Below are 16,245 nucleotides of genomic sequence, written 5' to 3' on the forward strand. Positions count from 1 at the left end.
ATATATATATATATGACTATTTTCACTCTCAACATGAATAATTCCTTATCTAATACCCAGTCTGTATCTAATTTTCCCAGATTGTCTCAAAAAAATTTTAATACAGATGGTTTATTCAAATTAAGTTCACACATTGATTTGGCTTTTAAGTCTCATTAAATCTGTAACAGTTTCCTCTTCTTCCTTTTTTTCATGCCATGTATTTATTAAAGAAATGAGTTCATTTGTCCTATAGAACTTCTCACATTCTGGATTTAGTAGATTGTATACTCATGGAATTATTTAAATGTTCCTTCGTTGCCTGTGTTTTCTGTCAATTGTTATTTAGAGCTTGAGGTTCAGTTAGATTTTTTTTTTTGTAAGACTATGTCACAGGTAGTTGTCCTACTTCTAAGGATATCAAGATTGATTAGCAGAGTCAGAGGATGTAGGCTGGTCCTCCATTTTAAGTTTCCTGAGGGACCCTTCTTCACTCCCCCATAATCCAGCCAGGTGACCTGATGTTTCTATTACTCACCAACCTTCATGCATTTTCTCAGTGTTCCACCTGCCAGGAATTCTTCACCTCTGCTTGTCCATATTTTCCTTAGCATGGGAGCTAGTATAAGATCTCACCTATCTCCTGGAAGCCTTTCTTCACCCCCTCTATTTGAACTCACTGTCCTACTCTGAACCTTCATGGCTCTATGGCTACACCATTCTCATGACTCTTATTTTAGATACTGTTTCATTTTTATCAAATATGTTTTAAATTATACAATAAATTGTTCAAAAAAATGAGTGGGAAATGTAAAAAGCAAAAAGTTTCTGCCTCCACACCTCAGCACCCATATCCTCCTGTCCAGACTGTGTACCATTTAATATGAAGCCTTTAGACATTGTATGTAATAATATAAACAATAATTGTGTTCATATATATTAGCATACATAATTATTGAACTGTTATGTGCTTTCATTTTGGTTACTTTATGCAATTTTGTCTTTTTAAAAACTGCCCATGTCCCAGATCACAGTAAATGAAACATTAAGGTAATCTAGTTTACCAAGAAAATCTGAACTGCCTGAGTCAGCACATAAATGAAGTCACAAGAATAGGAGTCTGAAGATGAAGAGAGGCAATAGAATGAAAGCAAAGAGCAACATTTTAATGTTTCTAAAGAACTCAAAAGCCCATGTGGTACCAACATTCCAAATCAAAACTATCTAGGCAAATTTAAAGTAAACATTTAAATTCTTATAACAAATTAATAAAGTGAAAGGAAGCCAAAGTGGAGAGAGAATGGAGTACTCGTGATACTACAATATCACATTTTGTCTTAAACAGGCCCAAAAGGATTGCCTCTGGAAGTTTAGCAGATATATTACATTTCTTTTGCCCCTCATCATCTTTTCAGTTTCCCTATAGGTTATCCAGACAAAACTTAGCTATAAGGATAGATGATTTTAAGATCTGAAAGCCTAGGAAACAGGATTTACAACTTTTAAATGGGCTTAAAAATAAGGGAGCAAAGCAATTTGATACACATTTACTGGATACCAACTATGTGCAAAGCAGGGCACTAAGCTTTGTTAGAGACATAAAGATGACAAGTTCTCAAGGTGCTTACAATTTGGTTTTGGGAAAGGATTCTATTATGAGACTTCTAGATTAATATAAATTAGCTCAAGATAAAGGAGAAACCACCATGTCACTTTAGAACAGACACTCCTACAATTTGGTTCTTCTTCATGAATGGCCAGTGCCAGTTACCTCACTCAACTGTTATTGTCTCTTGACTTCTAGATCCTATTCGCAGCTTCCCAGACTACAGTGCCACTTGATTCAACCTCACCTCACAGCTCTGGACCAGGTGCCACCTGACACCACACTGACAGCCTAGAGCATGAGAGAATTTGACTACACTTCCTCAGAGACACAGAGCTCCCTGAGAACTTCCAACTACCTGCTAGCCCCACTTTCTCCTCTGAGACTGCACACTTCTCTGGGGTTAGTTACAACCTCTAGGCTTCAGGTCTCAGCTCTAGTCCTTGATGCCAATTCCAGAGGGACTCCTGGACTTCATTTCTTGCAGACTGACCAGCTCCACCCACCCTTGGCCTAGAGTAACAGCCCGATCTGGCACTGTCTGAAGCAGAGACAGAAGGCAACTTTCATTGATTGCTGACTTCCTGGCACCCTGTACTGAGAAAGATGCTAAGACTTCATCCAAACTCAGCAGAGGACAAGCACTGTGATGTCACTGAAGTGGGAAAAGATGTGTGTTATGCATTTGCCATCTGGTTTTAGGCTCTTTATCAACACAAGTCCTTACTCTCCTTGACTTCAGAGACCTAATTCTCTCTTCCACAACAAGTAACATGCTAGACCTCTCAGACTTTTTTTTATCAAAAAGTACTTACCAACTTCCAATGTGGTACTCCTTCATTCTTTACACAGCCATCCTTCTCACTCCTCCATCTCACCTACCTTCTACTCCATCCTTTTAAGGGCCTTTAATAATGAAACCTTTCCACCTAATGCCTTCCAGTCTATTCCTTGTTTCACTGGACTCCTTCCTCCTCTAGATTCTGTGGTCAATAGTTAAAACTTGTTTTCTCGTACTTAGATTCAATCAACAACTCTGGATCACTACCACCATCTATCTATATTGTCTATTCAGCTGATTCAGTGTCTGGTAAGGACAAGCCGCCTGGTTCAGAGACAGCTGTCTTTTCACTGTAACCTCACATGGTGAAAAGGGATAGGAAGCTCTGTGGGGTCTCTTTTACGAAAGCTCTAACACCATTCACGAGGGCCCCACCCTCATGACTTAAGCATCTCCCAGAGGCCCCACCTCCTCAGACTATCACTTGAGGCATTAGGAGTTTAACATGTGAATTTTGGGGGGACACAAACATTCAGACCATAGCCCCGGTAAATGATTCATGTTGTTCGACTTCCACATTATCTTTAATCCTGACAATTCATTCTTTTATTCATTTCAATGGATCTCAAACAATTCCCAGAACAATGTTCCACACCTTCGGTATTCTCCCCAAATACCTAACTCCACTGTCTCTCTGTGCACTGTAGGGACCGTGTTTACATCTGCTGTTCTTGGCTTCCCTTCAACATTCCAGTAACTGATGTCCTGCACAAGTGCCCTGGAGCACAGTGGTTAAGGCCACAGGTGCTGAAGCTAATCGGCCTAAGTTTAAATCATAATTCTGCCCTTACTGGTTTATGTGACCATGGGCAAATTACTTTACTCACCTGAGTCTCAGTTTTACCATCTTCAAAATGGGGCTATAATAATATCACCTACCTCATTGTACTATTGTGAGGAAGAAATGAGTAAGCTCTTAGAACAATGCCTGATACGTTATAAGAATTCAACAGATGTTTCCTGTTTTAGTCTTCTAGTTTCAAAAGAAGGATCTTCTTGCTTCCTTGTTAAAGCTTACCCTTCCACCTCTACGCTGTACCTAATTCCTTCCCATTTCTTCGGACTCTCTTCCTCTGTAACGTTTTAGATTATCCCTTTATTAATCTCTTTTCCTCTTTTCTTCCAACATCCTAAGGCTTGTTGTGTCTATTAAAAAATTATTCACTTGATATACCTCTCCTATGGCTCAGTCTGTCTCCTTCCTTCAGATTCCAAAGTGTTACAATGCCTCTACTTCCTGTTCCACGCAAACTGGCCTCTGATTATTGCTCTGACCTCATCTCACATCAGTTCACATCCCTTTTCTCATTCTAGGCACAATCCTCTTATGTTCTTTGAACAACCTAAGCAATTCTAGCCTTGAGGCCTCTGAAGTTGCTATATCCTCCATTTGGAATTTCTCCTCCCTCCTCTAGCTCCATTGCCTTATTTGTCTCCCTCAGTTTTTCACTTCAGAAATGTTATCCTCAGTGAGGTCATCCCTTCCCACCTTAAAGAGCTCCCTCTCATTTTATCTCTATCTTACCATCTTGCTTTATTTCTTTCAAAGAACTATCTCCTTCTCCTTGGGGTTGGGGGGTCCTGGATGTCTTTCTCATCTCCACCCAGTGGCTGGCTCCATAAATATTGTTAAATGTATGTACAAAGAACTACTCTAGAATCTGTGCCAATATCAAATGAATCAGACACAGATCCTGTCAAGAGAGTCTATAGCTCAGTTAGAGCCCTTCTTTTTCTTTTCACAAGTTCCATTTTCTCTTTTGCCACAGTGACCCTAATTTGAGTCCTCCTCATCTCAAATCATGATGACTGGCAGAGACTCTTAATTGTTTCCATTCCTTCCTTTCTTTTTAATTACCAATCCTTTCCATGTACTGTTTGGGCCTGGGAGGACCCAATAAATAGCATCCCTGTCCTTCACCTAAATTTTAAACCAATTGAGACTGGCAGAGGGTAGATATGGAAACCCAAATATCAGCCAGTTGGAGGATGTGGCTTTGGTGTCCTCCTAACAAATTAAACCCTAAGATTATATAGACTTACCTCTGAGTCACAAGCAGCTCTGATCACCACAGGCTTCCCCTCCTGGGGGACTCCCCATGAAAGGCTGATGAATGGAGGAGTTAAGTCTGGAGGAGCAGACCAGAATTAGGGCTTCTTGTGAGAGAGGCTGAGTTATAAACGCCTCGTTCCTCTCCTAAACCTACCCATAAGTCGCTCCTCCCCAGGGGTGGAGTGTGCAAAGGAGGGAGAGAGGCCAATAGTGTTAGCCTAATTGATGTCCCTTTACATGGACACAAAAGCTACAGGAAAAGAGGTCCCTGCTACCTGCCCCCTGCCCCCACTACCCTTCAACCCTGCCAACTTCCAGACTTCTTGTAAATTACCCTTTTAATCTTGACTTTCAAGTAATTTTCAAGTGCTCCTTGCCAAACATATCACATTAAGTCTAATTGTCCGGCTTTGAAGGTCCTCCATAACCTCAGCCCACTACTATATTCTTCCAAAATGCTTAGCCTCCTGGCCATCCCCCACACATGCTGTTTTCATCTCCCCCGTGGCTTTGTGCTCAACCCTCAAAGCTCAGCTGAAACATCCTTTACTCAATAAAGACTTCTCTGACATTCTTGATCACAATCATCTCTCTTTTATGTTCCTAGTTAACAACACACAGTATTCTAAGTCTACCTGTATTATGTTATAGTATTCAATTGTGTTTAAGCCAGGAACTAAAGGAAAAACTAACTTTAGGTCTTTGTTTTCCTCATTAGAGTAATATGAGACAAGTGAAGTTAACAGGATCCACACTGATGATGACACTGACACAAATGTCTATAGCAAAGAACATGAAGAGAATGATGCTACAAGAACCAAAGAGGGACTGTGTCTTGTATATGGTAGAATGAATTAGGTTCAAGTGATGTCTGTTCTATGAGCTACTTTGGAGACCTTTCTTTGTGAGTAAAAGAAAATATCCCATTTGTTCTCCTGTCATAATAAACCTAGAGAAAAAGACATTATCTGTGTAGGTTCTAGTATAAACAGACTTATAATATACCTGGCTACATGTTAGCTAGACACATCAACTTAGGGATCTTTTCCATCTAAGTTCTTTGCTATGCACTGCAGTGATAGAACATAAGTTAAGACAGTACTGGTCAATTTCACTTCTTGAGTATAAACCTGACTAGGGAATCACACACCCAACTCTTTAAATGCAGAGGCTTTCTGCCTTCTGTGACAAGGGTAATCTTTCATATTTACTGAGCTTTTTAACCCAGAAAATTCTAAATATCATCTCTCAAACTATGCTCTGTCTCTGCCATGGTAAGCTTCCTGATCTATAGACATTAAGTATAAAAGAATCTCCTGTACTTAGGCCAGACTTTAAGATAAATGCCATTTCATTCTACATCTTGGGTAACATACAGAATCATAGACACTTAGAGCCAGAAGAGACTAGAAATTTCTTTAGCCCAGCCCCATCAGAGACAGAGCCTGTCAGCTGCCGACCCCATTGGCTAGTTCTCCTCTCCTTCTTTAACAACAGAACCTTAATTGTGTTCAGGTATGGTGGCATATGCTTATAGGAGATGGACTCTCCTCAGCCCCATGGGAAGAATCGTGATTTGTTTAATCCAATCACAGTAATTCTATTTTCTTATGTCAGAGATTGCTTTAGGGGTGGGCATATGGCCCAGTTCTGGCTACTGAGGGGTGCTATTAGAGGCCTCTGGGAAAGAGACCCAGAGGAGATACCCTGTTTTCCCTTCTTGACTTTGGCTGTTGATATATAAGAAAATGATCCTTTAGACTGTGGCAGCCATCTTGTACCCATGAGAGGAGAAAAGAAACATCGCCAGTACACTGAGGACAGCAGAGCAAAAAGATAAAAAGTCCCTGGATCCTTGATGACCCTGGGACCACCTACATCTGGACTCCTTAAGTGTTTATTGAACACTGTGCTTGACATTCACTAAGTGTTCAACAGCCATCTGTTAGATATATGAAAAAATAAGATGATAAATGGCCTTACTATTTATGCCACTTTCAGTTGAGTATGTTATTACTTGCTTCTGAAAACAGTTTAACTGAATTAACAGATTTGGAAAGAGATTCCAGGAAGCAAAATGACTTGGCCAAGGTTATACCATAAAGTGTACATGTTGAGAGTGGAACTCCAACCTCCAGATTTTCAATCTGGATCAAACCGTATTTTATTTGTGGTGGAAGGAATGAGTCCTAAACTTCCTCAGTCTTGAGAGACAGTATTATTCAGTGATTTCATGTGGCCTCAAATATCCAGTCTGGCTTAGTATACTGGCCCCACCATATTCTAGCTGTATGGCCTGGGGTGAGGTTAACTTCTCTAAGTTTTAGCTTCCTCATTTGTAAAATTAGAACAATATCATCTAGCATATTAAACTATTATAAATATTAAATAAGGTAATCAATGAACACGTCTTAGCACAGGATTAGGCATAAAATTAACTCTCATTAAATAATAACTGATAGTATTAATAACAACAAACTTCATTCAACTGACTCAAGCTATAGGTAAGTAAAACAAAAAGGCATTTTTCATTTTGGAAAAAAAAAAAAAAGACAGTACTGTCCTAATTGTCCAAGCACCAATACATAAAATTCAACCAAACACCTTGCATATGCTCATACTTGGTACAATACAAAATTTTCTAAGACATGGTTCACATCATCAAAAAACTTCCAACCTAGTGTGGGAGATGGATGTATAGCAATTACTTATAATGTAAAGCAGAATAAAATGTGCTGTGGAAACATAAGGTGAAAGAAAAAAATATTTTAATTGAGAAGAATATGGAAAGGTCTCAGAAAGGATGTGGCATTTGAATTGGTTCTTGAAAGATAATGGAGGATTCTGAAAAGTAAAAAAGGCAGGGAAGGTATTCTGAGATGAAGAGACAGCACGAGCAAAGGCCCGGGAGCTTGAAAGCACATGGCACATTTAAAAATGGTACATAGATGGGCTGAAGAAAGGTGTGGGCAATAAGGTTAGGAAGATCTCTATAACTGGTTTTGTAAAAAATGGAAAGCTATGACTCATTTTTGAGAACAGAGTACTATGAAAAGATTTGTTTTAAGAAGGTAACTTTAGCAATTTGTCAAATTAGTAACTATAGTTCTTCTTAGCCAAGAAAGATAAAATACATTAACAGAGCAACCACAAAAAAAGTCAGACACTTCATTTTCAGAGTTCCCATATAGAAATGTGAGGAATCGGAATGCGGGCTGTCGATGAGGCATGTCGGGTTTCCGAATAGCTGCCACGGGCCAACATTCAATAATGTAACCAATGGAAACTACACAACCATATAAAATCAACTTTCTGTGACCTATTTTAGCAACTTCTTTGTACTGACTAATCTTGCTGAAGGGTGAATCATAAATTCAGCAAGAGACCATGTCCTGGTGACCTCACTTGTTCTAAGCCTGCAGGAATATTTCCACCTCTACCGGCTCCAATGCTTTTGAGAAACATCATAATTGAAAAAGCAGTCATTTTAGTATAAGTCCCAAATTTGGCTTTTTTTTTTTTTTTTCAAGTGAAAGATGGGGAAAAAGGGAATCGAAACAGAGTAACATAAAACTCAGGATAAAGAAACCATACTGCCATGGTTATTCTAGCCCTAAAGAAAATCTCTGCTTGAGACCTTCTCCTAAAGTACTTAGAACAAGAAAATACAGGCATAGGAATGGTACCGGGTCACCAGAGAGTGAAACCAACGGAAACAAAGGCCCAGCTGACCACTGCCCTTGCCACGCACATGAAAATGCGAACAGTCAGGGAGGGAAAGTCAGTGGGCTTCTGGCAGTCTGTTGAGTTTCGGAGCTCCATAACTAATGTAAAGCATTTCTTTTTAAAATTTTGATTTTTAAAAGTACAATAGCAGTTCATCCATAAGTAGAGTTACACCGAAATATTTCTGTGTACTTTGTACACAGAAATCTGTGTTAAATAATTTAATAGAGCATTCCTATATTTCCATCATGACCTTCCATTACCAATCTAACTATAGTAATTAGCTCCCACACAACCATAAGTCTGGGTCAGTTCAAATACATCTATCTTAGAATGATGTAATTTTAGAGTTGGGAAGGATCGTAGAGATAATTTAATCTGCTTCACTAGGTTTATAAACCGAAAGCAACAGAGAAGTGCTTTTTTCAAACCTGCAGGTGAGTTAAGGAGCAGAGCTGGGATAAGACACTTTTGAATCCTAGCTGAGTGTTCTTTCCATTGAGCTTCACCTTCCTCTACCATGTGTACACACCTACAGGTATAAGTGTGTTTGTGTGTGTGTGTGTGTGTAACTTATTTTTCATATCAATAACGTATCTAGTGTCCACATGTTCATATGACTTTTTATGTTCTTACCTTAATATATGTTTATACTTGAACTGTAATTCTATGATGTTAAAACTCTACCTTCTTTATCCTATGGGAAATTCTTGGTTAAATGAACAAGAAAATGACAATGATGCAAAGAGGTAAAGGGTTAAGTATAGATAATAGTCAAGAACATGTTTGTATAGTACTAAGATTAGGGCTAGGACTCGAAATTTGCCATTCTCAGTGGGATCAGAGCCCTCCCTCAGGACTAGTTCCAGTCACACCTCCCTACAGCTGCCCAGGGGATGGCAGACCCTCGGATGGCGGTAAGGAAAGAAGCTGACCCTTAGGAAACTTTGGTCTTCACCACCTACCTTGAGATTCTTTAGAAATCTTACCTTAGATCTATTCCTTCTTATCACTCTATGAACTAATCTTTTTGACATTACTGTCCAATCCCCAGGTAACGCGATAGTGTTAACTAGGTTGGATTCAAGCCATACGCAATAAACCTAGTAGGACCCACCGGCAGTACCCTTTGCCCACTTAGCACAGGCAACATTCCATCTTAAGAAGTCTCTCCTAGGTCTGTCTCTGCCTGAGGAAATGCAATCTCTAGAATGTTGCCTTCGGGCTTCTAAGTAAGACTGAAAAAGGCAGACAAAGATAGGGCAAAACCCCAAGCCTTTTTTCATAATTACAAACCATCGGGGGTCAGTTCACTTAAGCTCTGCATACCTAACATTCATGAATATGAAAGGTAAAGTTACTGTCTTCTTTTTGTGGATTCACCGATCTCCTGAAGAACTGTGGCCAGCTCTGCACTGTCCATGTATTTTAGCGGATATGTTAAATGCAGGAAACAATCCTTGCTTTTAGCTCCATTGCTTTGGTGTGTCTCAGTTTTTCCTAACCAGTAATCTGCTGAGGGATTAATTTTAGTTCAATGAACATTATCCAGGTCTGTTTCTTCAATACTACTTCCCACCCTCTACCCCTACAGAGACTGACTGTCAATAAGGCTTTAAAAGTGGGGGGGTTCTGGAGACAGAGAACTACTGGTTTTCAAAGTAAGGATGCAGTCTAGCTTAGTGGTCAAGAACATGGACTCTAGAGGAAGACTGCATGGGTTCAAATTGAGGTGCCACAGTTTACTGCGTGACGAAAAGCATGTTAGTGCACATATTATGTTCAGAGTGCTGTGTCAGGTACTAAGGACAAAACCAATCCCTTCCTCAGTGACCATAAACCCTGGTGTGGAAGACAGTAAACAGCTGATCACAAATCGGTATGAGAGAGGGAATGAATGGCCCATTTCCCATTAACAAACCAGTTAACAGCTATGAAAAGGTACACTGCAGGAAGGCCAATTCAAGAAATATTTATTGCGAGACCATTTTATAATAGAGGCTATGCTAGGGAAAACGAGGAGTGACTGGTAGTGCCACCTTGATTCTCACTGATGAGTTTAAAACTCAATTAGTAATAGTAAAACTAATATTATTAAACGTTTAAAACATTTATTAAGTGCATACTACATGCCAAACATGGTTCTAAGAAGCACTTTAGATGCTTTAACTCATTTAATGCTCACAAGAAATTGAGGTGAGTACTATCGTTTTTCCATACTTTATGACTAATAATAATAATAGTAATAAAGGCACAGAGATTAGAAACCTGCCCTGTTAAAGAGCTAACAAGTACTAAAACAAGAATTGAAACTCTAACAGTGTACGTTCAAATTCAGTGTTTTCAACCAATACACTACCTCGTTTGGCCAGAAGGCCTTCTTCAGACAGGCCTGGCCATTAACAAACAGTGTTATTACACCCAGCTACTCACTGCCCTCGTTATCTCAGAACCTGATTTGCTTTATACCCAAAGCAGCATTCATCCTCAGTAAGGCTCAAGAGCCCAGTTACTCAACACCAAATAAGGCAGAAGGTGCAGCAGTCCTATCTAATGTAGAAGACCCTTTGGCTTGTTGTTATAGAAGGAGAGAGAGGGGATAAGGGAAGCAAAAGAGGAGGAAAGGGTGGATGACAAAGAGAAAGACCATTCCTGGTAAGTCTTTAAGCTACTCAAGATGAGCTCAGAAAAGGAGCTAGGGGGAAAAAATCAAGTGAAGAAAACATAGGAAAAAAGCCCGTAGGTAAAAGAGTGATAGGGCCAGACACAAAATCAAGTTGATCTCATCAAGGAAACCCATTTGACTAAATTTTATTTCTTCTGAGGAGCCCCCAGCCTGTCATTAACACTTTTAATTTTTAAAACAGCAGGAGCAGGAGATGGGAGGATGATGGGTCACTTTTGGACACTTTGGATTAAATGTGCCTATGAGACATTCCAACAGACATGTTCACCAGGCAGCCGGATATGCAAGTCTGGAGCTCAAGGAAGAAGTCTGGCCTGACCTCAAATCTCCAGCTCTAGCCAAGAGACCACACCACCTCCCTCTGCTGTTGACATATTCCCTCAGGGGAAACAATAAGCTTTTCTTCAGTTTGGATCACTAATTTCAAAGGTTTTAAAGTAAACTTAACTCAAAGATCTTGGCTGATTTTGAATAGAATGCACCTGAATGTTGGCACACTCCCCGCAATGCTGTGAGAATTACAGTCGGCAGACTGGGTGACCAGCCATGTTTCTAGAACTCCTCTATGCTCCCAGCCCAAGAATGCATGACCAGTGAGCACTCACTGCTTGCCCCTGCCCCTCATCTGGTGAGCAATAAAAACATGATTTATTCTGTCTGTCTCCAGAGCATGCCAGAAAGAAAAAGCATCAGAAATCTGGCATATCGTTTGCCCAACTTTGCTCATTCCTACTGAGACGTGTATCCCATGGATGACCAAAAGGTGACCCAGTTATGTTATACCAATACATGTAAAGGCCATTTGTTACGGTTTATTTTTCAAAACACCATTCGGCACTTATATTTCAACATCATTTAATATTAAACTTTTTTTAAACTGAGAATTAAAAATAAAAATCATAATCATAAGACACTAAAGAGAGAACCTAAGGAAGATTTGGCTCTTGCATTTACAATCTGAACAAGATAGGAAAAATAATATTAGAAATATGACATCCTCTTAACTTTGGTTGTGCCAGAGATTTAGAATGGTTATGAAGGTGTAGTGATAAAACTCTATGCAAACTCTAAGAAACCAAAAAACAACAGTTTACTTGCTAATCAATGAGTACATCTGTCTGTACACGGGCTCATGGCAGAGCTCTCATTCTGCCATGTACCAGGGTCACAGCGAGTTGTCTGTCCCCTGATATCTAATTAGTTACCAAGTCCTGTGCTTTATAAAGTCCTTTTCTTTTTTCTCCCATGGTCACCAACCTTGACTAGATGTTATAGAGGGCTGGTGAAAGTCTAGGAGAGAAAATAAGGAATCACAAGTCATAAATTTGAGTGTGTGAGGGGTATTTTAAAGAAATTGATTTGAACTGGATGTGAAAATAATGAAGCACCTCACAGACATGAATGCTGCATTTTCTTAACAGATATACTAAATTATATTCTTGCCTCAAGTTACACTTATAAACTAAATTTTATTAATTAAAATGTTAAATGTACCATGGAATACCAAGCAATGAGAGACTCAAGTAACATTATAATAACAGTTAAGTACATCAAATAGTCTCCCTAGTTAATTGAGCAGAAGCCATCTAAATTAAGAGTTAAGCAGGCTGATTGAAGAATAATCAGTAATAAAAATGGATAGCCTATATAAAAAGGGTTATCTTGAAAGAAAATGCTGAGGGAAACAGAGATGGTCTGTCGTGTCTCACAGAAGAGAAAGTTCATGTGTGAGAACATGAGTATACACATATGTATATGTATAAAGTATGAGGGGGAAAATATTCAAGGTGTACACTGTGGGGTCCTAATGAACCTCTCCAACTTTCTCCTCTCACTACCCACAATGGGATCCTTTGCTCTCCTCACAGGGCTGACTTGCTCTTCTCCGCACCTCCCATCTCCTCACCTTTGTTCACATCATCATCCTGACCAGGTGTCCTCTACTGTGACTCTTTCTGAATTTTAGTGTCCTTCAAGATCCAGCTCAAATTCCATGACCTTTCACAAGCCCTTCCTGACAAGCCCAGCCCAGAGTGTCTCTTCCTTCCTCTACCCTCTTACACTCACTGTCCTTCATTCATTAGAAGAAAATAATAATAATAATAATAATAATAATAATAATAATAATCCCAACAGTAGAGTAAAACAAATGTTCTCTCAGAAACATTTCAATAGTTGACCATCTATTTTCTCTCACTACTAGGTGACTTCCTGAGTCTTTGTGAACGTCTTATCCCCTCAGCTAAGTGAGTTCTTTAGGGAAGGGACTGTGTCTTCACACATCCTTAAATCCTTCAGAGCACAAGGCTACATATCACGTGTCATCCGATGAACACCTACTGATGTGAATAAGCAGTATCATACAACGTTCAAAAGAAAAATACGACATTAACTATGAGAATATTGATTCTAACCTATAAGATTAGAAACGAAGAATTAACCGTAGTTGTGTTTTCACTCAGTACCTCCTCTGGAGATAATAAGACTGTAGACTTAAGATAAGGTAAAGTGTGAAAGTAAATGGAAGTGGGTGCTTAAGCCAGACACTAATATTGGAGAATAAGATTCTCATGAGGTAAATGTAAAAGAGACAAAGGAAAACCAACAACAGTTCAATAGCAATCAGATAAAAAAACATACCGGTATTTCCTTGAGCATCTTCAACCTTATTTGGTGAGGAAAGAAAAGACGGCCTGGTGAAGTGAGGGCCCTGAAGAGATGGTTGTTGCTGCTGCTGCTGTTGCTGCTGCTGCAAAGGTGTGGTTTTGAGGATCACCCTCCAGTCCACCTGGGTAATATCTGACCTTGATCGAGCATGCCCTGGCTTAAAAGTAGAGGTCTCATCCAGTAAGTCATTCACAGAACGAGGTCTGTCCCTCCGACGCTGACAGATGTTGAAAAAATTAAAGGTTGACGCTTCCTTTTGTTCCATCCAGGAAAGATTATCTGGGGCTGTCCCTTTCTGGACCATAAACTGTTCTTTGGCAGGGAAGACATTTTGAGCTTTGGTTTCTAAGAGCCTGGTTGTACAGTGATCCCAAATCATGCCCTCCTTGCTCAGAGAGGCAACATTTCTGATAGCACCGTTGTCTGTTATGTTACTGAGTACCTCACGCCCCACCAGTTCAGGGACTTCCTGAATCCCATAAACCTCTGCTTGCTGCACAGATTTTTCTAGCTTACTCTCAAAAGTATTAAAGAAATCCTCAGTAACTTCCAAGGCCGGGCTGATATCATCCACTTCCAAAGCTTCCATGTTGCAGGCTCTAGGAGGCCTAAGCCTCCTAAGCTGGTTCAGGAAAGGGCTTCATGAGCATTCATTCACCCAACAAAGAGAGGTGCTTCAGGCAACAGAGTTCTGGGAACAACTGGAAGGAAACTTCATTGGGCTGCCTGGAGCAGACAAAGCATGGAGGGTGGCTGATGTCTTCCCAGTCGTTAAAAGCATTTGCTAGCTGATCATGGCCATTAACAACGGTATTGGGAGACAAATGCTCCTTTGAAATTATTCTCCAGTGAGATCTCTGTAAAGACAACAGAAAGTACTTGTCAAAGCAGTGCCACAGCAATACTTAATTTCCTGGAAGAAAATAAACAGGACAACATTGGCACACGGGTCATTGTATTCTGTAGTACATAAAATCTGCCCAATTTCTTCCCCATCTCTGCATCTCTTCTATCCCAGTCATGCCCAAAGGTGGACAATATCCACACAGAAGTTCCACTGTCAAGAGTACACAGCATTACCTGCTTTGTATTAGAACTTACACAGTGCAGGGTGGAACTCCTGATAAGGGGAATTAAGGTCAATAGTTTTTACTCACACAGAGAAGCCTTTGAGAGCAGTTGTGAAAAGACTGCCCTGGCAAATCTCTGTGATATGCTGACCTAAAATAGTAAGCAAAAGAGACTAGGAACTCTGTGACTAGGTCTATATTAAAATCAGTCTGAAAGTCACAAATGCATGGGTCCTTTCACAAACCTTGAAAGTACTGATAATTTGTTTGACTTACAGGTGCACGAATGTGTTTGTGCCTCCTAGATTTAGATTATGTAATGCCTCATGATGACCCTGGACTTCAGAATTTGTCTAGTCATTCTGGAAAAAGGCTTCAGGCTCCAAACTCCCTAAGCTTTGAGGATTGGCCTAGAAGTACAGGTTCAGCCTCAGGGCTTGGCAGAAAATCCTAGCACTAACCCACTCTCTCTGGGAAATGCTAGATCGCCAAAGCCATGTCAAATTACAGCAGACCTGGACAGTGATGCTGATCAATACGGTAGACGCTAGCTATACAGGGCTATTTAAATTTAAATTCATCAAAATCAAATAAAGTTCCTCAGCCACACTTGCCACATTTCATGTATTCAACAGCCACATACACCTTTGTATCTTCACCAAAAACAAAAACAAAAAAACCCAAAAACTAAACAATTTAGGCAAGGGCTTTTTTTCCCCTTGACTATTTACAAGTAGGTAAAACTAGGCCATTAGTAACACCTTTGCAAGCTGATGCTTTCTTTTTAAAAACTGCATGATTTTTATGGTTAATTAAAATCATTTTTAGCACTTAGGTTATTAAACCAACAGCACTAATCTGCAATTAAATCGACAGCACCAATCCACATTGCTTAATCTATGTAAATAAAATGAGTATATATAGTCCTTTATTTAGATGTATCAAGGTTTGTAGTTTCATAGGAACTCTGTGCTTAACTTCATGTAAATTAGCAACAGCTGTGACTTTGTCTACTTTTCTATTTTGATATTATGTTAGCACTCACCAAGCAAGAACAGATTTATAGAGATAAAATTCGTTATAATATTTTTCTAGCTGCAAATGGAGTTTTGTTTTCTGTGTCTCCAAGATGACTTGAGCCTCCTGAATTGTGCAATAGGGTCTCACTACCTCTGCAATTTTGAAACTTGGGATTTTTAAGTTTTATCTTATAGACCACAGCCTAAGAAAAAAGAAATACATAACAAATTTTGAAACTTTTAGTTCTTTCTTTACTATAATTTCAAATGGACATGATAGACAAAAATATAATTTTCCCATTTTATAGAAGAGGCACCAAAGTACAGAGCACTAAGTTACTCATCTAAGATTATGAATATTCCTTTTCTTACTCAGTGCTTAAAATTCAGTATCAAATTCTTTAATCATACTAGAGAAAGAGTAAATACATTCAAAGTGATTCTTTCTTTCTTCTTTCTTTCTTTCTTTCTTTCTTTCTTTCTTTCTTTCTTTCTTTCTTTCTTTCTTTCTTTCTTTCTTTCTTTCTTTCTTTCTTTCTTTCTTTCTTTTCTTCCTTTCTTCCTTCCTTCTTTTCTTTTTTTGAGTACCTGCAATGTG

General features: G+C 39.4%; 1 protein-coding gene across 1 annotated transcript in view; it reads right to left on the reverse strand.

The window, feature by feature from the left end:
- Positions 1-16,245, reverse strand: part of PLEKHM3 (pleckstrin homology domain containing M3) — a 169,474-nt gene that overhangs the window by 128,604 nt on the left and 24,625 nt on the right. Inside the window, exon 2 of the mRNA XM_006921397.3 lies at positions 13,532-14,415. Coding sequence (XP_006921459.1) covers positions 13,532-14,147 — 616 coding nt within the window. The 5' untranslated portion in view covers positions 14,148-14,415. The remainder of the gene's footprint in view (positions 1-13,531; positions 14,416-16,245) is intronic.

This window comes from Pteropus alecto, unplaced genomic scaffold (assembly GCF_000325575.1).
Source record: "Pteropus alecto unplaced genomic scaffold, ASM32557v1 scaffold3, whole genome shotgun sequence".
In the NCBI taxonomy this organism is placed as follows: domain Eukaryota; kingdom Metazoa; phylum Chordata; class Mammalia; order Chiroptera; family Pteropodidae; genus Pteropus; species Pteropus alecto.